The 24,402-nt window shown below is 43.1% G+C and overlaps 1 protein-coding gene across 1 annotated transcript; it reads left to right on the top strand.

Moving 5' to 3' along the window:
• Nucleotides 1-8,983: 8,983 nt before the first annotated feature.
• hspb1 (heat shock protein, alpha-crystallin-related, 1) lies at nucleotides 8,984-21,850 on the top strand. Its single transcript, XM_084320688.1, has 3 exons — nucleotides 8,984-9,573; nucleotides 18,555-18,618; nucleotides 20,837-21,850. The coding sequence occupies exons 1-3, from the start codon at nucleotides 9,063-9,065 to the stop codon at nucleotides 21,015-21,017; spliced, it is 756 nt and encodes a 251-aa protein (XP_084176814.1). The 5' UTR covers nucleotides 8,984-9,062; the 3' UTR covers nucleotides 21,018-21,850.
• Nucleotides 21,851-24,402: the final 2,552 nt, after the last annotated feature.

Below are 24,402 nucleotides of genomic sequence, written 5' to 3' on the forward strand. Positions count from 1 at the left end.
ATTTACATGAATTTGCTTAATTTAAGAAGAAATTGGACAGTTTGGTTTCCCGTTTGGTTTCCGTTATAATTTTCCCCGACAAAGACTTAAACCGATCCCCACAAAGACATCGACTAAAGCGAAGAACAAAAAGGAAAACGTAAACAGATGAAATAGGAAGCAAAAGAGAAAAGGAAAAAAGGAACTTTGTTTTGTTTGTTTTTTATGATAAAAAAAAGAAAGGTGTATCATATACTTGTATGTTGGTCTGTATAGATCTGGCTTGTAAACTATGCACATGTATATTCCATGTAGTTTGAAGAGGCTTGCTGTTCGATAAAGCAACTTAGCATGACTGTGTCAGGAGACGAGACACTCGCTGCTTGTAGGAGTACAGTATACGACCCGACCACCGTACCCAGGATGCACCTGTCCTCAAACCGTCCCACGATGCACCTGTCCTCAAACCGTCCCATGATGCACCTGCCCTCCCACCATCCCAGGATGCACCTGTCCGACTCCTCCCACCCCCCGGGCTGAGCTATACGGTATAATGTCTACATTAACAGAGGTGGGGGAAAAAACGGGGCAGGAGAAAAAGAAAACGTGTATTATTGTACTTTTTCCCCCCCTCTTCCCTGTTATAATGTTTATGTTTATATTCTGCTAATTATGACTGTTTTGTGTGACCTGTACCTCCTCTGCGATGGCCAGCAGGGGGTGTTTATTATGAATATTTCCACGTAGCCTGCTGTAGAGGCTGCCTGTCGTACTATACAGGAAACAACATCTGCAAAAAGCCATCCGTGCACTCATGTGGCTCTATGGATTTTTAACCACAACTATTTATTGATCTATTTATTTATTTATTTATTTATTTATTGAGTTATTTATTTATTGTTTGTTTATTTATTTATTTATTTATTGAGTTATTTATCACTTTTGTCATGCGCTGTAAAGCATTTTGTATCATGCCTTTGAAGACCATACTATGGCTACGGCAGATCGCTGCAAATGTATTCACACACTATTTAAATGTATTCGGTATGTCTTCATTTGACCCAGAATCTACTTTTAATAATGATGATGATGATGATGGAAAAGGCTTTTACGCTCTCTTTAATATGAGATCAATGAGCACAGTGTGTAGCGCGTCCCTGCAGGGTTAATTTCTATTATGTTTAATTAATAACGGTAGTGTCTAGATCCCATTGCCTGGAAGTAACGTCGGCTATGATCCAGAAGACGGTCGCTGATTGGCTAAGCTGTGAAGCTGTAACTCATCATCATTTTCACCCAAAAAAAGTTGTTTCTGAACCTAAACCATTACCTTAACCCTTTCACTACCAGTAGTGAAAGGATTAACCCTTAACAGTTTGAGTGCCAGCCTCCATGTCCTATTTACCCCGTTGCGTGCCACCACCCACTTCAATGATAGCGCTCTCATATTTGCGAACGCATAAACTATATCTTAAATTATGGCTATGTGTCTAATATGGCCGTCGCTTATCAATGACTTGTTTGCAGTCAACATTGTCGAAACGGATTGTTTTTTTAATCGGTTCATTTCCGTTTTTATACCATTTTGAAAAACGCTTGTTTCTTGAAACTTCCAGAAGATTTCAGAAGATTCTGTGATAAACGCCCTTTACTGGAATACACTGGAATACACAAAACACGTTGTCATTTTTTTCCCTGCCTATTTATGAATCGTTTTCAAATAAACGCTAGATTATCGATAGTATGTGTAGCGGGCTGAAAAATCGATTATCCATTTCCTGATCAGCACACACACACACACACACACACACATAGGGCCCACGTTGATATCTCTGTGAAAAAACCTCTTATTATCCTAAAACTGGTCAAATAGATTCCGTACCTCAGATCAGATGTTCTCCAAAAAGATTATTCCAATTCCTGATCGCCATTCCAAATATCGATCGCGTTTATTGATCCAACGCTGGGTGGTCGAAACACCGATTCCATGATGTTCTGATGGTCCACAATGAATCCGATCGGCTCGAGTTACATGCCTGAGAAGTCAAATGTGGAAGCAGGATTTCCCCCCCCCCATGCGTTTCATTCAGTCTAATCCAATGGGGTGCAGTACCACAGGGAGAGACGATAGGGGGCGGTATTTTTCCAATGGAGCTCAGAGAGCGTTCCAGTGGTAAACGGGAGGCTAGATTGATGAAATATTAATGGTAATCGCTAATAAAAAAAAAACGATTAAAAACGAGATCTCTCGTCGGCTGGCACTCAACGGTTGGCATGAACTAACGAGATATCTCGTCGTTGGCACTGAAAGTGTTAACTGATCCTGCTACATACAAATTCAAAATACATCCAAAATGCGTTCTTCCGGGCAATGGGATCTAGACACGGGGTTATCTTGTGGAACAACAGAGACTAACCCAGAGTTGCACCCGTGTGACTCTGTGTGGCATCCTAGACTATAGGTTTGTCATGGTGCAAACTGTCACATGTTCTCCCGTATCTAAGGAGCAAGAAGGGATCAATCGGTTGCCCTTCAACCGTCTGAGAACACCTTTGAATAGAACCGGAATGGCTGCAGTGCCATGGAGACCTTACATTGTCTTCTGAGAACACCTTTGAATAGAACCAGAATGGCTGCAGTGCCATGGAGACCTTACATTGTCTTCTGAGAACACCTTTGATAGAACCGGAATGGCTGCAGTGCCATGGAGACCTTACATTGTCTTCTGAGAACACCTTTGATAGAACCAGAATGGCTGCAGTGCCATGGAGACCTTACATTGTCTTCTGAGAACACCTTTGATAGAACCAGAATGGCTGCAGTGCCATGGAGACCTTACATTGTCTTCTGAGAACACCTTTGATAGAACCGGAATGGCTGCAGTGCCATGGAGACCTTACATTGTCTTCTGAGAACACCTTTGATAGAACCGGAATGGCTGCAGTGCCATGGAGACCTTACATTGTCTTCTGAGAACACCTTTGAATAGAACCAGAATGGCTGCAGTGCCATGGAGACCTTACATTGTCTTCTGAGAACACCTTTGATAGAACCAGAATGGCTGCAGTGCCATGGGCCCCGGGTGTTGCAGTGGCCAGACCACGTTCCAGTACTGTATGTACACATCATCCACCGCATACTAGAATACCTGGTTGTCATGGTGATGCTGCTACTGTACATGCTGCAGGCAGTGTTACCGCTCCACAACAACGTAGCGTATTGCAAACATCTCGCCTTGGAAATGTTGTTTGTCGGTTAAGGCGAGGCGCTATACCGTGAAAACCCCCATCTGTAAATGTACAATTATGGAGTTATTCTTCACATTGAAACGGAAGAATTAACTCTGACTTACAGCACTCCACTCCAGGGGGAAAACGTGTCCTAACTAACTTCTTTATGAAATATTTGCCAATTTCGGTATGTCAATAACAAAATAATACAAAGGATTGCTTATTTTGGATCCAGATTCAAGGTGTAAAGTTTCATTCAGATGAGATGAAAGTAACATTTTTCTCCTATTAAATGGTAGCACCTCCCCTTAAAGATCTGAAAAAGAAAACAAACACGCACAATGAAATAACACCTTTGTATGTCTACGACGTCTTTGTGGAGCGATAAGGCTGTTTCTGTGCCTAGCTTTTTAAATATTTAGACACGTTTTTACCTTCCTCAGCACCAATGAGTGAGAGAGGTGGATGTGTGTATAACCGTTGTTTGAAAAATGCTGCTCCGAGGGTTCTGTCAGGGCCCCCCCCCTCTAGCCACCAGGCTTCTAGAAGATTCTGATCTTACCAACGATGGCACGGACCACTGCGTCCGCTGCTCCTGAAGAATAAGCTCACTGCTGATGGAGAATCAACTGGCGATGCAATCAGGGAACACCCTCAAGTCTTCCTTCCCATTTGTCGAGCCTCATGTCAATCACGCAGTGTTACATTTCCCAGTGTAACCACAGTTAACTCTACTATGATATTCAACTAACCTGTTCAGTTATTGCCGAGTACAGACCCTTAATTAACCCTTTTGATTCTATAAGAGTCATTATTTGTAGTGTACAAGTTATTATACAGGACAATAAATACTGTATAAACAGATGGAAAGAAAAAAAAAACTGAAATACCTGTTTTTTTGTCTTCCCTGGGTTTGTTTTTGTTGTTCAAATATTGAACTTGCACTGAACTCTAAATGTGGCAGATACCCATTCATTGCATAATGTGCTCTACATACATTTGCCCACAGGGGGCACTGAAGGGAACATATACATGAACTGATGATAATGTTTGAAAACCTCAGCATGCCTTTCAAGGTCTTTCTCCCCTATTCCTATTCCACCAAACTTAAGCCCAAGACAAATCGGGACAAAAAAGGTCCTGTTCAAAACCAATTACAGCACCACTTGTGCTGGAACTGCAGCATTTAAGAGATGGTTAATAAAAGGACATGGACAAACATGACATGCAAAGGCTGTTACTGTATGTAAGCAAAGCACCGTCAAAAGGATGCCTTTTAGTCCTTCAAACTACATGCAAAGGCAACTTTAATAAGCAGCAGAGGTACTGTTACAGTATAGGTACACTAGATTTCTACTTGGTGCAACATGGGACACATACTGTACTGTAGGAGGTTATGAAAGAGTGCTTTTCTCAGATGGAGAACATCTCATATGAGTGCCAATGCTGACTAAGTGGACTGCAGCCCATCTGTGACGTCAAATATGCCCATGGCATGTATAGGTCCAGCTCCAGCACACTGGTGTAAGATGAAGACACGGGCAGCGTCTGTGGTAGGTCTGCCAGGCGCTCTGTGTGTGCGCTACCGCGTGAGCGCATCACGAACCTCATCGCACGCAACTGGCGAATTCACCACAGTATCATAACGACATACGACCATGTGATAATTGGAGTGTCACTGCACTATAGGATGAATCGAATGGATCCAATCTAAAGGGCTGCATGGCAGTGCTTTGAATCTTTCATTACATTTCAATAGAGATATATACATATTAAAGGGGAACACACCATTCAGATGACTAATAAGACGGTTCAATCAATATTTGTGTTTATGTTTATTAAAGGATCCCCATTAGAGACACATGGAAGAGCCTCTAGTCTTCCTGGGGCCCTGGACAAAACAAATACAATACAAATGTACAACTAAAAATACAAATTAAAATAGAACAAAACACATGAATTAAAAATGAATACAAATATACAAATTCACATTATAAAATCTAACATTCCAGTCAAATTAAAATAAATTTAATACATATAAAATACACAGATAACAGTTACATACTTGACAAGTTTGCAAGATATCTCTTAATATGCTTTTTGTTACGTGAACATGAGCTACTCTCTCCCAAAGCCAGTGTAACCGGTCTTATTTTGACATGCCCCGAGTGGGAGTTGAACCCCGGTCTCCCGCGCCGCGGGCGGCATCACAGACCAAGAGGTGAACTCACTTCTTGTTAATGTGTCTGGATGCCTCTGGGGAGTGAGTTTACTTGCAGTACCGCTTAACGTCCACAGCCACTTCACTTACTGTCCCTCGTGACTGTGGATAGACAGGCGGCACCTCCGTTACACCAGTAACCAGAGAAGTAAGACTCAAACCTATCAGGTATAAAGGAGCTGCTCAATGAATGGGAGAGTGATTTTGTGGAGCCACAGAACGTTTGTTTTATTTTGTATATCCAAATGAGCTTTATGCTATAGTAGTGTTCTCAGTTCTGAAACAGAACATGTACCTATGAACTCAGAACATTCCCCTGGGTGCTCTCAGTGTCATCTACTGTATACAATCCTTCCTAATTCATTGTCTATGGAGCAGCTTCAGACTTTATACTTGATGACATCACAAGTTTAAGTTTTAGCACTCTCAGTTTTTGGATTTGGGGAGAGAGTTCACTAATATTTGTGTACTGTCTTAGACCAGAGGAATAACATGCATGAATTCTGAAATTTAGATGTAGTTCCGCCTTAAGGTATAGCTGTTTTGCAGACATGGATTAAAGCTCTCCGTCCTACGACGGATTTCCGTCAATTTGATTGGGAGTTGCAACGGATTTCCCGTCAATTGGCTACCTGCACAAAAGGCTGGGAAATAATTTAGCAGACTATCCCTTTAAGACTAGGGATGCTCGATATTGGCTTTTTTACCGATACCGATATACCGATATTGTCCAACTCTTAATTTCCGATACCGATATCAACCGATATCAACCGATACCGATATATGCAGGGTTTCCCCCCCCCCCCCCAAAAATGGAATAATTTCAGGTAATTAACATTACATATCTCTTGTTGTGGAATTAACACAACATTATGCATACTTTTGACAATAAATAAAAATCTGAATTTGTTCTTACTTGCTTGCCCGGGTAAATAAAGGTTATAGAAATGTTAAAAAAAAATTAAAAGAAATTGAAAAACGATACAGATATTTTCCGATATCACATTTTAATGCCGATATCGGCCAGGCCGATAATATCGGACATCCCTATTTAAGACGCTTGTTGTATGTACCTCGCGAGTGTTGTGAGCTGATTGATTGATTGATTGAACATTTTATTAACAGATTGCAGAATGGGTACAATACAGTACAGCTCAATACACACAATTGTTAAGGGGATGCAGACCAGAGAAAGACTTTCGTCTTGTTTACATCAGGGTCCGCCATTCATCTACCGGCCACGGCCATTTCCGGTTACGTATTTAACCGTGGAGCATGGCCGTACTCATCCTTCCCGAGTATTGACCTCCATTCGGAAGACAGTCAGGGGTCTTCAGCTCGTGAAAGCAGAACGCTCACAGGAACTCATGTAACTAGGGTTATAGGATAACCTTCGTTACATTTCGTTCTTGTCTTGCGTTCTGCTCAGCTGGACAACAGGAGCGGAGCAGGACGCAATAAATGTTTGCCCTTTACAACCATCAGAACACTGGGGAGGGTCCGGGCCCCCACACCCGTCCTAGTGAGGGGTGGGGGGGGGGGGGGGGGGGGACAGGACACCGACTGTGCGGAAAAGGGTGACGGCACCCAAAAGACGCACAACGTGAGTAGACCGTGGGGAAAAAGGGCCCGTGTCTACCCCACCGCGCATTCCGCTCGCTACAAGGGGAACGTACGCAACGCATATGTTCGCGTTACCGCTCCCACACCTCGTGGGGTCGGGGTCGTTGAACCCGTAGTGAATGGCAGGATTCAATCAGTCAGTCAGTAGTAATAGTGATGATAGTACATGGTCCATAACGTAGTAACACACTGCACCAGAGTCCCTGCAGTGTTTATTATTAGGTCAGATAGACCTACAGTTCTCAAGTTCACCAGCCGTTAGCTCTCCAGCAATTGGCAGCAGTCTGTGCCCACGGTTGTGGAACCTTGATGGCTACTGGCACGAAGGACTGGCCGAGGAGGTTTGTGGTGTGTGTGTCGTGGGGGGATAAGTCTGTGGCTGAACGTGCTCCTCGTCTTGGCTAGCTCTTCATGGAGGGGGTGGGAGGGGTTTAGGGCCTCTCTTAGGTACATACTGGACCCATGCCAATCCACCCAACATCTGACCAGAAACCCTGCCAATCCACCCGACATCTGACCAGAAACCAATCCACCCAACATCTGACCAGAAACCCTGCCAATCCACCCAACATCTGACCAGAAACCCTGCCAATCCACCCGACATCTGACCAGAAACCAATCCACCCAACATCTGACCAGAAACCCTGCCAATCCACTCAACATCTGACCAGAAACCCTGCCAATCCACCCAACATCTGACCAGAAACCCTGCCAATCCACCCAACATCTGACCAGAAACCCTGCCAATCCACCCAACATCTGACCAGAAACCAATCCACCCAACATCTGACCAGAAACCCTGCCAATCCACCCAACATCTGACCAGAAACCCTGCCAATCCACCCAACATCTGACCAGAAACCCTGCCAATCCACCCAACATCTGACCAGAAACCAATCCACCCAACATCTGACCAGAAACCCTGCCAATCCACCAAACATCGGACAATTAATGGTTCAAACCAAAATGCTTGCCTTCATCTTGAATAATACAAGATAAAAACATTTCTTTGCTTCAAACTATTTTTAAAGGTTGAAGCTTGGGCATTATGTGTATTGTGCACATTATGTGTGTGTGTGTGTGTGTGTGTGTGTGTGTGTGTGTGTGTGTGTGTGTGTGTGTGTGTGTGTGTGTGTGTGTGTGTGTGTGTGTGTGTGTGTGTGTGTGTGTGTGTATGTGTGTGTGTGTGTGTGTGTGTGTAGGTGTGTGTGTGTGTAGGTGTGTGTGTGTGTGTGTGTTTGTGTTTATGCACACGTGTGTCTGTGTGAATGTGATACATCACAAGAAAGTAGGCTCTAGTCTTTACAACTTACCACTTAAAACTTTGAAAACTCTGTTCGTTTGAAAAAAAACTTAAAACAGAGTTATTATACCACCAGAGGTTCTCCCTGTCTGAGATACTCATCTAGTGTCTGAGATTCCACAGCAGCACACATACTTGCTGTGAGGCAGCAGCAGCAGCAGCAGCAGCACGGCACAGAGACATGTTTATATATATGTCACACTGTGTCCTGTGCAGCCAGGGCCCTGTTAGAAACCACACGCGCCCGTCTGAGCCCAGGCTGACCTCTCCCTCTGCTGTATATGTGCTGAGCAGGCCCGTCCGCCTCCGGGGTGCTTCATCTGTCTCCCCCACGTCACGCCCCCTGGCAGCGGAGAGGGGATTACAATCGTCCGGGGGGGGGGGTTGGGAGGGCGTTTTGTGGGTGTGTGTGTGTGTGTGTGTCCTGGGTAGCTGTGTGGTAGAGGAGGGCCCTTTGCCTTGGGATTCCATTCTACTTGCTACGTCTGCCACAAATAGACATTCTGGTAGCCTCTAATAATATCTGGAGGTGGGGGTGGCTGGCCGGAGGGAGGGCCCTGGGTGGTGTCGCAGACTGGTGTATAAAAGCTCTCCGCTGAGAAGCACAGAGCACGTTCGGAGACAGTTCCAACCCAAGACCAAAGGTCTCTTTGTTCCAGGCTCTTCTTCTCCTCCCTTCACACCGACTCCTCCACATCAACCACCATGACCGAGAGACACATCCCCTTCACCCTGCTGCGCACCCCCAGCTGGGACCCGTTCCGCGACTGGCACCAGGGCAGCCGCCTCTTCGACCAGTCCTTCGGCATGCCCAGCCTGGCCGAGGAGTTCCACGCCGGCTTCCCCAGCGGCAGCACCCACTGGCCCGGGTACATGAGGCCCTCCTCCGCCATGGCCGCCGCCGCCGACATGGGCGCCTTCATGCCTTCGTACCAGCAACAGGCTATGATGCAGCAGCCCCACAGCCCCATGATGGGCCCCATGATGATGCCCCACCACAGCCCCATGATGGCCCCCGGCGGCCCCATGATGGCGCAGCCCGCCATGATGACCCACCAGAACCCCATGATGGGCCGCGCCCTCTCCCGCCAGCTGAGCAGCGGCATGTCCGAGATCAAGCAGACCCAGGACAGCTGGAAGGTCTGCCTGGACGTCAACCACTTCTCCCCCGAGGAGCTGGTGATCAAGACCCTGGATGGTGTTGTGGAGATCACCGGTGAGGCCTCCTTCCTTCCTTCCTTCCTTCTAACTAGTACATTTATTCAGGGGTGTCAAAAATACCCAGAAATTATACTTAAGTGAAAGTATGGGTACCGTCTCAAAATCGTACTCAAGTAAAAGTCATAGTATCTGGCTAAAAACACACTTGAGTCAAAGTCAAAAAGTTTCTACTTTTAAATGTACTTAAGTGCTAAAAAGTTAAAGTTTAAACTTTTTTTCTGACTGTCTATTCTTCTGATAGCAGGGGTTTAATAATCAAAGATCCCTGCGTTCTAGTCTTGCACAAGGACCAATCAGCATGGGTATGGGCGGGTTCATTTTCCATTGATGGGGATTTGATTGGCTGTTTTTAAATAAAGTGCGGCCGCAGGATTAATAACGTTAACGTTAGTTCGGTCAGAGAAACAAATATACTAATTAAAATAGTTGGACCTGCGAGATTTGTACTTTGTAGGTCTGCATTTTAAATGTAAGGAGTCAAAAGTATGTTTTTCCCTCTGAAATGTAATTGAGTAAAAGTACAAGTATACAAACCTAATAATACTTGAGTGAAGTACAAATCCCCAAAAACAGTATTGTAACAAAGTATAATTACTCAAGTACTTTACACCCCTGCATTTATTATATACCAGTGGTTCCCAAATGGTGGGGGTGGGATGGAGGGAGAAAGAATACATTGTTCCCTTATATAGTTCCACAGTTGTTCCAGTCAAGTGGAAGGCCCGGCACAGTGCTGCTAACACAGTGTGGAGAGAGAGAGGTCCGCCTAGGCGAGACAAAACATCTGAGCGAGTGAGCGGAACAAAATGTATTCAGATTTAAATACAATGTGTTGCACGTGAGAGCTGTAACTCTTGCTAGGTTGCCATCATACAAAATCAGTCATACACTATAGTACAGTATAGGCTGTATTTTATTGTCACACTACAATATCTTAGAGTTTTTTTTTTTTATTTTTTTTTATTTACCATAAGTGCAGCTTATGCGAGACACAATCACTTTGAATGGATGCTGCTATATCAAATCACAAAGGGCCATCAGTCCACTCACACAGTGTAATGTTTGTGTGCAACAGAGCTAAGTTAGCAAAAACTCACGCCAATGCTATCCTTTGGCTTATTCAAGAGCACACTTTTAAATGACACCCATCCTGCCCTCAGGCCCAGCTGAACTCATGGGATAGACTTTTAAATAATAATAATAATAATAATAATAATAATAATAATAATAATAATAATAATAATAATAATAATAATAATAATAATAATAATAATAATAATAATAATAATAATAATAATAATAATAATAATAATAATAATAATAATTAATAATAATAATAATAATAATAATAATAATAATAATAATAATAATAATAATAATAACTTTATTTGTATAGCCCTTTTCATACAGAGGTTGCAGTTCAAAGTGCTTCACAACAGTGAAAAATACAGGCATAAGCGAGCATAAAAAGATAGAGAGGTATCAAGGTAAGGTAAATCACAGTGTTTCACATTAGGATCTAGCATCCCAATAGGCCTCTCTGGTTACAGTTTCATTCAGTAATACACATAATAAAAATAGAATAAATGACACCTATCCTGCCCTCAGGCCCAGCAGAAGGCATGGGATAGACTGAGACAGGACAGAGACCCGCCCAGTGGGGACACTGCTGTATCATGAACACTGAAATAATAATAATAACAACTAGGGATGCTCGATATTGGCTTTTTTACCGATACCGATATTCCGATATTGTCCAACTCTTAATTTCCGATACCGATATCAACCGATACCGATATATGCAGGGTTTCCCCCCAAAAAAACTAGGGCTGTCAGTTTATCGCGTTAATTAGATTAATTAATTACACAGCAAATTATCGCGTTATGAAAATTAACTCAAAATTAATTACAATTTTTTTTTTTTTTTTTTTATAAATATATTTTTTTTTATCTCATTCATTCCATAAGAACGTAGAATACACATTACAGACTTTTTTTTATATGGTCCATTTGCATGTTCTTGGTATCTGATTCTAGGGACATCTATGGATCTCAGGGAATGTATTCCCAGTGTCCGAAATACTGTGTCTGTTACTAGGCTTGAGTAAATTGTAATGAACCAAATGAGAATATCAATAAAACATTTTTTTATCTTTGACTGTGAATAACACTATGCTCAAATTGACCAGACCTGAAAAATCTAAGCAAATTAATAGATGGAAGATGATTAAACAGAAGGTTTTGTAGATACAGTACTGAATTCTGCCATCCGGACACATGCAATTTGAAATATGATTATAGAATATAGAATATCAGGCATAAAATGGTTATGCGATTAAAATGCGATTAATTAGATTAATTAATTACAAATCCTGTAATTAATTAGATTAATTTTTTTAATCGCCTGACAGCACTAAAAAAAACTGAATAATTTCAGGTAACTAATAATTTCACTGGATGCATTCAAAAGGCTTTCTAAATGTAAGCATTATCTGTGCAAAATATGATCATTAAAAAAGTTTAAATTAACATTACATATCTCTTGTTGTTGAATTAAACCAACATGCATACTTTTGACAATAAATTAAATAAGAATTGGTTCTTACTTGCTTGCCTGGGTAAATAAAGGTTAAATAAATGTTTAAAAAAAAAAAAATTGTTATTGTTTTTTTGTTTTTTTTACCGATACCGATATTTTCCGATATCACATTTTACTGCCGATATCGGCCGATAATATCGGTCGGCCGATAATATCGGACACCCCTAATAACAACACATGTTTACATTATGGTACAGTACACCTTCCTTTGTGTCTTTGGCATCCAATCCAATCCAATCCACTTTATTTATACAGCACATTTAAAAACAACAAAGTTGACCAAAGTGCTGTACAAGTCCAGATAAAAACATAAAGAAAATTGAATAAAAGCACACAATAAAAACAAATACATACAAATGTCACATAAAAAGGCAGGTCTCTCAAAAAAACGGTTTAAACACCGAAAGCCAGAGCAAATACATGTGTTTTGAGGCGTGATTTGAACACCTGCAGAGTGGGGGCCTGCCTAACAGGCATCACAACTGCTAAGCAAGTTTACATGTACACTGTAGATGGTAGCTACTCTGGTCTGAGTGATCCACGAGTCACAAGCAAGCTTCCTTTTCTCTGTGTATTTCGTTACACATTGCTTCCGTCAAAGTGAGTGTAAGGGGGATCGCTGTATAGGCAAGGCAAGAGGGTAGAAAGTGAACCAGGGCTCAGGGAGAAAATGCCCCTGAAATGTAATTAAGTTACTACAAATTGGGATTATGTTTATCAACTGTGGCCCCGGAAAAGAAAAAGAAAAATAGAAACCGTAAAATAACCACAGTTTCTTGTCTACCCAATTCTCACTCCATAGTTGGATGAGATTTCATGATAATCAAATACATGGTTTCTGGTCAGATGTTGGGTGGATTGTCTTGGCATGGTGTCTGTACTGTATGTTCCTAAGAGGGGCCCTAAACAGTAGTACAAGTTTTATGGTGCAATCCAACACCACCTTTTATTTTTAAGTCATAAACCAATAGATCTTGGCCACACAAGCAACACACACAACCGGATATTCAGATTATTAATTGTCTGAAGAGGAGGAGGACCACATTTTCATGAAAATGTAACAATCCAATCCCTGAATACTTTCTTCTGGCCTTTATAAAGCCCCCTTGTGGATTTGAAAACAGCCATGCAAGTACATATCAGAATGATAATGATATATATAAAATGTATTATGCAAACTTAATTTTCTTATACTCTTTACTTGTACATGTCCAATGACAAATACATTGAATCGAATTTAATTTAATCTCGAATCGAATAAATCGAAGCTCCAAAAGAGGTCATTTCCTACCAGCGAGATATAACAAATAAAAAGATGTGAAAACAAATCGTTGGGTACCCGCCTGACCACCGATTGAACGGACGCAGTGCTGCTGTTACATCACATCCTCACATTATGTATAATCCCAGGAGATTTCAGGGGAGGGTCTCTTGGATCCAGACACGGCTACCTCCCAGATTCCTGAGTCATGATTTACGACAGTGAGTCAGCACATGGGAGTGTGGGCCATTACAAACAGCTGGGATGTGAACACAATGTCCACTCCAGACTGTAGAGCCAATCGCCACTTTTTCTTGATATGTGATGCATATATAATATATATATATATGATTATATCGTATAGTTAATCCGAGTTTGCCAAAGAACAAAGAAAAAGGTTATCTAAAGTTCACAGTCCCTTTTATCTCAAACCTCTCTCTCTCTCTCTCTCTCTCTCTCTCTCTCTCTCTCTCTCTCTCTCTCTCTCTCTCTCTCTCTCTCTCTCTCTGCTATTTCAAAGCATATCACCAAATAGATTCTTCAAATAAAAGTAGGGGATTTAGTTATGACCATAGACGGCATAACTTTTGGAGCCCAGGGCAACTAACCCCCCCCCCCCCCCCCCCACCAGACAAGGAAGTATACAAGGAAGTAGACGTAGTACAAAGAAATGTAGGCAGCTCATTGTTTCACAGTCACTCGTCCAGCTTCCCTTCAAACACAAGACCCCTACTGTAATTTATTGTGTTATTTTTCCACCCCCGTATTATTTCCAACCTGCCAACCCATGGCACTTTGTGTTGTACACCAGGTACACTCCTGTCTGGGTGAGCGTGGCAAACACAGCCTCTCTGCGGCTGTAAATGGTCTCCTGGTGGTCCGTGTCCGTCCAGGGCTTATTGCTGTTCTCTCTGCCAAGAGACCGACCGTAACATTAACAGAGTGGAGAGGCTCTCATATTCTGCTATATTATTTATTATCATCACCATATTCATGGTGCTATTGTCAACTCTGTGTTGAAGAGAGATGAGCTTATTGGATACAGATGTGCTATTTCTGTTTGACCTGTTCATGTCCAGCCCAGTCGATGGAATAGAATAGAATAGAATAGAATAGAATAGAATAGAATAGAATAGAATAGAATAGAAATACTTTAATCATCCAGAGGGACATTTTGGCACTACAAATCGCTCACAGTAAACATTTAGGTAGACAAAACAATTAGTCACGAATAAGAATTAAAAGAAGTAAGCCTAAGAATAAAATTATAATAATAAAATACGGTGTATGTATATACATTGTAATATAAAATATACAGAAATCTAAAGTAAGTGTACAGTAAGTGTAATATTGAACAATGTTGTTTTAAAAGTAAAAGTTCAGATGAAGATGGTAACTGTCACCCTGTGCTCAGTGATGCAGTGTGTGTGTGAGTGAGTGAGTGAGTGAGTGAGTGAGTGAGTGAGTGAGTGAGTGAGTGAGTGTGTGAGTGAGTGAGTGAGTGAGTGAGTGAGTGAGTGAGTGAGTGTGTGAGTGAGTGAGTGAGTGAGTGTGTGAGTGAGTGAGTGAGTCAGTGAGTGAGTGAGTGAGTGAGTGAGTGAGTGAGTGAGTGAGTGAGTGAGTGAGTGAGTGAGTGAGTGAGTGAGTGAGTCAGTGAGTGAGTGAGTGAGTCAGTGAGTGAGTGAGTGAGTCAGTGAGTGAGTGAGTGAGTCAAGCTGACTGACAGGTGCCGTATTGAATATCTGGTAAACGACTGGCTCAAAATGACACATCCGGTCCCATCATGGTGAAATTCTAACCTGGTGGTTATATAGAATAAATCATGCCGGCACTAGACTGAAAGGTCAAATATCATAAGTGATGAGCCATAAAAGCACACGTTGTTTGACCAAGTTGCCAAAATGTTGTATTATAACTATTGAGTTATATTATGTTTGATCAGAGTTATTATCGTAAACAATCTCTCAGCAAAAGCACACATCATGGGGCTCCCTTCATCCTACCTCACTGGTCCATCCATAGACGATGGCTAATCTTTGGTGGGATAAAAACAGACCACTTGACCAGAGGAGCTCTTTATAACTAATGGCCTTTTATATATATATATAATGGTTGAATAAACCCCTTGATTGATCCAATCAGACACACGCTAACCCTGGTGTTTTAGCCCTATTGAAAGGCGGACGGTTCCCAGTGGAAAATGAGGTATTATCTCCCCGTCATAACAAACCAGTTGAGTGCCAGAATGAGGGGTATTTCAGCACCGTGCCAAGTGCGTGTCTGCAGGAAGCTGGTGAGCGATAGAGAGACGGGCCTGGTTAAGACCACTGCAAGCCCCCGGGCTTATTGTGTCTGGTTCTGCTCGGCCCATGGAATGGAAACTGGCCCATCAACCAGAATACAATGTGTATGTGTTCACCTCCTGTCCTTCACCATAGAGACCCGGTCCAGCACACACAGAACACAACCAGAACACAACACAGAAGACAACACAGAACACAACCAGAACACAACACAGAAGACAACACAGAAGACAACCAGAACACAACACAGAACACAACAAGAACACAACCAGAACACAACCAGAACACAACACAGAACACAACCAGAACACAACCAGAACACAGAACACAACCAGAACACAACCAGAACACAACACAGAACACAACCAGAACACAACACAGAACACAACCAGAACACAACACAGAACACAACACAGAACACAACAAGAACACAACCAGAACACAACCAGAACACAACACAGAACACAACCAGAACACAACACAGAACACAACACAGAACACAACCAGAACACAACACAGAACACAACCAGAACACAACCAGAACACAACACAGAACACAACCAGAACACAACCAGAACACAACACAGAACACAACCAGAACACAACCAGAACACAACACAGAACACAACCAGAACACAACCAGAACACAACACAGAACACAACCAGAACACAACCAGAACACAACACAGAAGACAACCAGAACACAACCAGAACACAACCAAAACACAACACAGAAGACAACCAGAACACAACCAGAACACAACCAGAACACAACACAGAACACAACCAGAACACAACACAGAACACAACACAGAAGACAACCAGAACACAACCAGAACACAACCAGAACACAACACAGAAGACAACCAGAAGACAACCAGAACACAACCAGAACACAACACAGAAGACAACCAGAACACAACCAGAACACAACCAGAACACAACACAGAACACAACCAGAACACAACACAGAAGACAACACAGAAGACAACCAGAACACAACACAGAACACAACCAGAACACAACCAGAACACAACACAGAAGACAACCAGAACACAACCAGAACACAACCAGAACACAACACAGAACACAACCAGAACACAACCAGAACACAACCAGAACACAACACAGAACACAACACAGAAGACAACACAGAACACAACCAGAACACAGAACACAACCAGAACACAACACAGAACACAACCAGAACACAACCAGAACACAACACAGAACACAACACAGAACACAACCAGAACACAACACAGAACACAACCAGAACACAGAACACAACCAGAACACAACCAGAACACAGAACACAACCAGAACACAACCAGAACACAGAACACAACCAGAACACAACACAGAACACAACCAGAACACAACCAGAACACAGAACACAACCAGAACACAGAACACAGAACACAACCAGAACACAGAACACAACCAGAACACAACCAGAACACAGAACACAACCAGAACACAACCAGAACACAACCAGAACACAGAACACAACCAGAACACAACACAGAAGACAACCAGAACACAACCAGAACACAACACAGAAGACAACCAGAACACAACCAGAACACAGAACACAGAACACAACCAGAACACAGAACACAGAACACAACCAGAACACAACCAGAACACAACCAGAACACAACCAGAACACAGAACACAACCAGAACACAACCAGAACACAGAACACAACCAGAACACAACCAGAACACAGAATACAGAACACAACCAGAACACAGAACACAGAACACAACCAGAACACAGAACAGGGGCAGGAGAGGAGAGAAGGTAGGGCTGAGGAAAAGGGGGGTGGTACGTAGGTTGGAGGAGGGTGGTTATGGTATAGGGAAGTACGTTTTGAGTCGGGATTTGAAGGTGGAGAGTGAGGGAGAGTCTCTGATGGTCTGAGGTCATGCTTTGGGAACATGTTAACGGGGGGGAATAGCTATTATCAGACTAGCGCCACATGCAACAGGCTAAAAGTGCATTTGTATCCTGCCTGTGTGCAGGGTACATGCATGTGTTACAGGCATGTGTTACAGTAACTTACAGGCATGTGTTATGCAACACAGAGTGAGCCTTCTCTGGGTATGGGTTGCTTACACTGAAGGGCTGGAAAATGATCACCTGCTGTGCAAGCATTATAGGAGATCATCAACATTACTCTGCTCAGTATCTACTAGGGGTGTAACGGTACACAAAAACCACAGTTCGGTACGTACCTCGGGTTTGAAGTCACGGTTCGGTACGGGTTTTCGGTACAGTGGGGGGAAGTTTGGCTTTCCATGTTCCACTCAGGGGTGATGTAGACGTGTGCAGTAACTAGTTGTACTTGTAGGGCTGTCAACGAATATTCTATATTCAAATTAATAATCGACTTGTAATGAAAAGAAAAAATTATAATAATTATATTAGATTGTGAAAAAAACAGCCCCCGGTGGGCTGTTAACATACCGTTGTATTCGTTCGGTACACAGCCGTTCGGTACGGTACGGGACACACTGAAATGGTTCGGTACGGATACGTGTACCTTTACACCCCTAGTGTGTAACCATCAAAAACCACCAGCAACACTGAACCATCTCGTCCTCTCTCCCTAGGAGCAGTCAACCAAAGAGGTCTTAAACTGTGTCTTTCAAATTGTATGAATGAATAGTTATTATAGTGTTATTCAATTCATGAATATATACAGTTTCTTGTACCGGTAGTATGTTATAAAACTATTCCCTTACCCCACCTACTGGAGCCATTCCCGACTAGTGGAGTTACAAGATGTTCTCTCTCTGTGTCCGCAGGCAAGCATGAGGAGAGAAGAGACGAGCACGGCTTTGTGTCCAGATGTTTCACCAGGAAATACACGTGAGTGGCGGCTTTTACATCGTTTTTGCTAACAACACAATCAGCACTCTGTGATAATAAGTAAGAGAAGAAACGTTTATTTTCTTCTTGATCTCTTTTCATGGGCAGGCCTATGAACACAACAATAATAGCAGATATAGAGCGACACCTTGCTAACTGTTTAGCCTTTCTCTTGGAGAGCGATGTGGGCCGTCTGAAGGCCCCTAACCACCAGCTTGTGAACACGACCCAGGCTGCCAACAATGAAAACTAAAAGTTGACACTTGTAGCCTAGTTGTGACACACGGACACACACACACACACACACGCACACACACACACACACACACACGCACGCACACACACGCACACACACGCACAGTCGCACACACACACACACACACACACACGCACACACACACGCACACACACACACACAGTAGCCTCTACCTCCAGCTGTCCAGCCCTCCTCCACTCTCTCTATCTCCCCCCCCCCTCTCTCCCCTCTCTCTCTCTTCCCCCTCTGTCTCTCTCCCCCCTCTCCCTCTCTCTCTCCCCCTCTCTCTCTCTCTCTCTCTCTCTCTCTCTCTCTCTCTCTCTCTCTCGTAGTGTTCTACTGCCACCCAGTGGCCATAGCAACGAACTGCGAGCCCCATCTTCCCCTACCACTGTGGTTATTATTATGCCAGTGCTTTATTTAAAAAAAAAAAAGGGTGTCTCGACATTCACCTGATAAAAAAATCCCAATGATTAGAACGACAGCAACCACCAGAGAATGGCCTGCAAAATGTGTATATTTTTGTTATGCGTAGCACTCTTTATCGGGAGAAAAGCTTGAGAAGAAAGACACCCCCATGACGCTATCTAATGAGGACATGGAGCGCTGCGGTAGTTCCGAATGGAGAGATCCGTAACACTAAAGAAAGACGGCAACAACAACGAAACGACTTACTACAACACATTCCGAGAAAATTATTAAATGTGATGTGATTTTTTTTGTTGAGTAACATTATAATTTACTGCATCTTGAGGTGAAATGTGATTGGTTTTACGGGCTGGGAATCATGCAGTAAGTGGTTGCCATGGTAATGGACTCTCACTACATAATTGTCATTTTTGACCAGATTAACCATTCTGTGTTGTCAGTAATTTACCAGTGACAAAACTTGTCAAAACCGACTTTCTCTTGAGATATACTTTGCTATTGGTAGTAAGCTGGCCTGATATCTGAAGTTACACTATCGGGGAATGTTAGTCTATAGAGTTTAGTTTATAGTAAACTCATTTATGTTGCTTCCGGTCTTTGATCATGTACACACTGTAAAATAACTTTTTTCACGGGAAATTCACTGTATTATTTTACAGATTACTTTTGTTTTTCTACTTTAAGTGTAAATGCCATAAAAATACAGTAAATTACCTTTTTATCAAAAATATTAACCATTAAATAAAGGTTGTAATCTGTAAATGTATTAGATTTTTACTGTAATTTGAGAGTAAGTATTTGGCAACCGTTGCTGCCAGATATTTAACGTAATTTTTTTTACAGTGTACCCTAAAAACAATATAAGAGATAAGATACGATTGAATATTCTCCTCAGTGGTTTGTGTATGACTGAGGTAGAATGTGACCAGGGGTGTAAAAAGTACCCAGAAATTATACTTAAGTGAAAGTATGGGTACCGTCTCAAAATCGTACTCAAGTAAAAGTCAGAGTATCTGGCTAAAAACACTAAAAGTCAAAAAGTGTCTACTTTTAAATGTACTTAAGTAAAAACGTTTTTTTTTCTGACTGTCTATTCTTCTGATAGCAGGTGTTTAATCAAAGATCTCCTGTTCTAGTCTTGCACAAGGACCAATCAGCATGGGTATGGGCGGGTTCATTTTCCATTCATGGGGATTTGATTGGCTGTTTTTAAATAAAGTGCGACCGCAGGATTAATAACGTTAATGTTAGTTCGGCCAGAGAAACAAATACACTAATTAAAGTGGTTGGACCGGTGAGATTTGTACTTTGTAGGTCTGCATTTTAAATGTAAGGAGTAAAAAGTATGTTTTTTTTTCTCTGAAATGTAATTGAGTAAAAGTACAAGCATACAAACCTAATAATACTCGAGTGAAGTACAAGTCCCCAAAAACAGTACTTAAGTATTGTAACGAAGTACAATCACTCAAGTACTTTACACCCCTGCTGCGTGTGACGATGCCGTGTGTGTATCCCCCCTCCTCACCCACACAGCCTCCCAGCCAGCGCAAGCGTGGAGAAGGTGACCTCCACCCTGTCCCCAGAGGGCATGCTGACCGTGGAGGCCCCCCTGAGCCGACACACCGTCAAGGCCTCCGAGATCTCCATCCCCATCACCATGGGAACCAAGATCAGGACCGGCGTGGTGAAGGAAGCCGAAGACGAGGAGGAGTGACGAAGAAGAGTCTCTATATGCCATGATGACACACCCATACGCGCGCACACACACACACACACACACACACATGAAAACACACACACATGAAAACACACACTTTGCCCATTTCTACTAATGGCTTAATGACACAGGAGGAGCGGAGAGACGGCGTATTGTTGCCACAGATGTCAAGATGATCATTGTGAGAGAGAGAGAGAGACATAGAGAGGTAAAGGGGTTGCTTTGCTCTCCTCTCTCTCTCTCCATCTCTCTTCACTCTGCGTGTGATAATGTGCTCTCTCTCTCTCCCACTCTCTCTCTCTCTCTCTCTCTCTCTCTCTCTCTCTCTCTCTCTCTCTCTCTCCCTCTGTCTCTCTCTCTGACACACACACACACACACACACACACACACACACACACACACACACACACACACACATCCTCCTCATTCCTACTAAGTGCTTGCTAGGGCACTTGGACACCACTAAAGTGGTCTCGGCCTTTCATATTACCGTCAAGCATCACATGATCAGCCCAGAAAGCCATACAACCAATCATGTTACATCTTTTATTAAAGGGGTATTCAAAAATGTTATTCGATTTTTAGCTGGTTTATTTTCTTCAGCGGATATACGATGACGATGCTGGGGAAAGAGTTAAATTAAACAGCGTGTTAGCATTGTTAGCATTGTTAGTATTGTTAGCATTGTTAGCATTGTTACCATTGTTAGCATTGTTACCATTGTTAGCATTGTTAGCATTGTTAGCATTGTTAGCATTGTTACCGTTCCTCGTTGGCACTGAGGTGCACGGACAGTGGCTCGGTTGATGTCATTTTAGAGACACACCGGGGGGGGGGGGGGGGGGGGGGGCAAATGGGCACTTTTCTCCACATTGTGAAGAGTATCTGGTGTAGAAAAACTAAAATTAAAAATATTTCAAGGTTAACCCTTTGTTTAAACAACATGACTGGGAAAAGATCACCCTGTCCAGCTGCAGAACTGTCTCTGTCGTTAAGTGGTTGTTACACCATCGTCTGGTAGAGCTGTGAAAAGACTGGGTTTTCATCTGTCGTTGCATTTGAAAAGCTCTATTTGTTCAAACAAACACAATAAACTAACTAACAAGTCATTGGGCCTCTTCCTTTCCCCCCCCCAATTATATTGTTAGTTATGTCGTGCATGTATGGTACTGTACCATCACTGAAGGAAGGGAACACCAGCAGGTTTTATGAAACATGCAATTCCATTCATCAATATACCAACCATGAACTGTGCACCGACTTCAGAATGAACCCTTTTCACTACCACACTACCAAAGGGTTAACCCTTTCTCAGCGACAATACAGACGGTTAACCCTCTCACTGCCACGCGACGAAGGGTACCCTTTCACCGCCACACTACAGAAGGTTAACCCTTTCACTACCACACTACAGACGGTTAACAATAAAACTTTATTTGCAGAATGGGTACAATACAGTATGGCTCAATACACACAATTGTTAATATATAAGAGGATGCAGACCAGAGAAAGACTTGTTTACATCTGGGTCCCTAATTTTGTATTCATAATGACATTTATGACATACACAACATACAGATATACAGATTATATCATGACATTTATGACATACATGACATACAGGTAGGTATACAGTACTGTTACATTTGTGACATACAAAATATGCAAATATACAGTACTGTTAAACAGAGATCCTATATACATTGGCCTGGTCTACAAGATACACTACACCACGAAGGTACCCATGTATATGTCGAAATACTTCCCAAAGTTCAGTGAATACCACGACCACAACACCAGAGGGAGCTCCACAAATCATGTTAAACCCAGATTCGGCTCAAACAAGGGACTAAACACGTTTCGCAATTATGCCACTGTAGCAGGGTGGATTATCCCTGCTTCGTGGGAACTGTGGGGTGCGGTCAATAGGTAGCGAGACACAGTAGCACCCTGGCCAGCTGCACCTCCGTCTTTGGGGTCCGGAGCGTCAACTGGAGGCTGGTAGTGGGGGTGAATGAGGCCCAGGGTTTACAAACCTGGTCCGGTACTCTGGTCTTCCTCCCTCTCTCTGGAGTAGTCCGCAGTACTCCCCAACACACCCTCACCCTCCACAGTTGCCCCTTTTTCCCTCCCACACCTACTGACCGGATGGTAGAGAAATAACTGGGTTCCCCCCGCAAGCAGTACCCTCCCTTAGTGAGACGACCAGAACCCTTACAATGGAAAAGGTAGAATAGCAAGGGGTTACGATTACATATATTACCCGTAGCAAAGGGTTAGGGTTAGGGTTAGAAATAATGAAAGACACACACAGTGCTCCCGCTCTGGATGACTGTATTGTAACTCAGCCTGGTTACAACAAAGCTACGGCTGGTGATTACTGCACCATGGGTATCCATACAATAATTACTGGCATGAATTATTAGCATAAGTCAATTACAGTATCACACACAGGCACCAAGTGCTCTCAGGTACCCAGACTAAACGCTGCCCACGTCTGGGCGGACCACAGTATTCACCTTCTTTAAGGAATTACACTCTTACTGTCCCCGGTTGAGAATATGGGGAAGGAAGGGGGAAGCATAGGGAAGAGAATAAAGGGATTCACAGAACGGGAATTATTTAGGAAATACACGCCTTATCACGCTCAAAGAAAAGGAATAAAATAAAAGAGTGAGCCCACAAAATACCTTGCAAAAGTCCTATGCTAATACCGGTATATATTGTCTGGGGTACCCCTATTGAACTGTGGTTAACAACGTTAACTTCGCCCGCGGGCAGCACCACACTGTATACTGTATATGGAGTCGGGAGCATCAATGCTCGTTTGTACTCATCCGAAATGGCCGCCTCGTCACTCCACTGTTGTCCGGGAGGCAAGATGGCGTCGAACACTCGCGCCGCAGGGGCTAGCAGGCGGAGCTATAGCAGAGAGGCAGTGCTGGCTGAGCTGGTGCTGGGCGAACTCTGCTGGTGGTAAAGAACTCCCCGTGTCCTGCAGGCAGCCAGGAGCAGGGGTGCTGCTGCTCTCCGGTGCAGACAGCTGTTGACGCCCGGGCAGACTGCTTGGATGTCCCGTACGTCTCTGGCACGCAGACTATACCGTCACTGTAACTAGGTATAACACGAGCAATGCTACTGTGAACCTTAGCCGCACGCTACTTATACCGCTCACTGTAACTAGGTATAACTCGACTCTTAGTGCCCGACTCTGCACTTAATGTTCATAATATCATAACACTGGTACTGCTAGGATATCGTCTCCACTAGCCAGTACTTCCTATCACCCGTCTCTGTTCCACGGGGCACTCCGGCATAAACGTCAGCAACGGGGCTGTCTAGAGCTCCCCCGTTAGACGTGACTTCTCGTGGTCAAGTTCA

This window comes from Notolepis coatsorum (genome assembly GCF_963971535.1).
Source record: "Notolepis coatsorum genome assembly, chromosome: 8".
NCBI lineage: Eukaryota > Metazoa > Chordata > Actinopteri > Aulopiformes > Paralepididae > Notolepis > Notolepis coatsorum.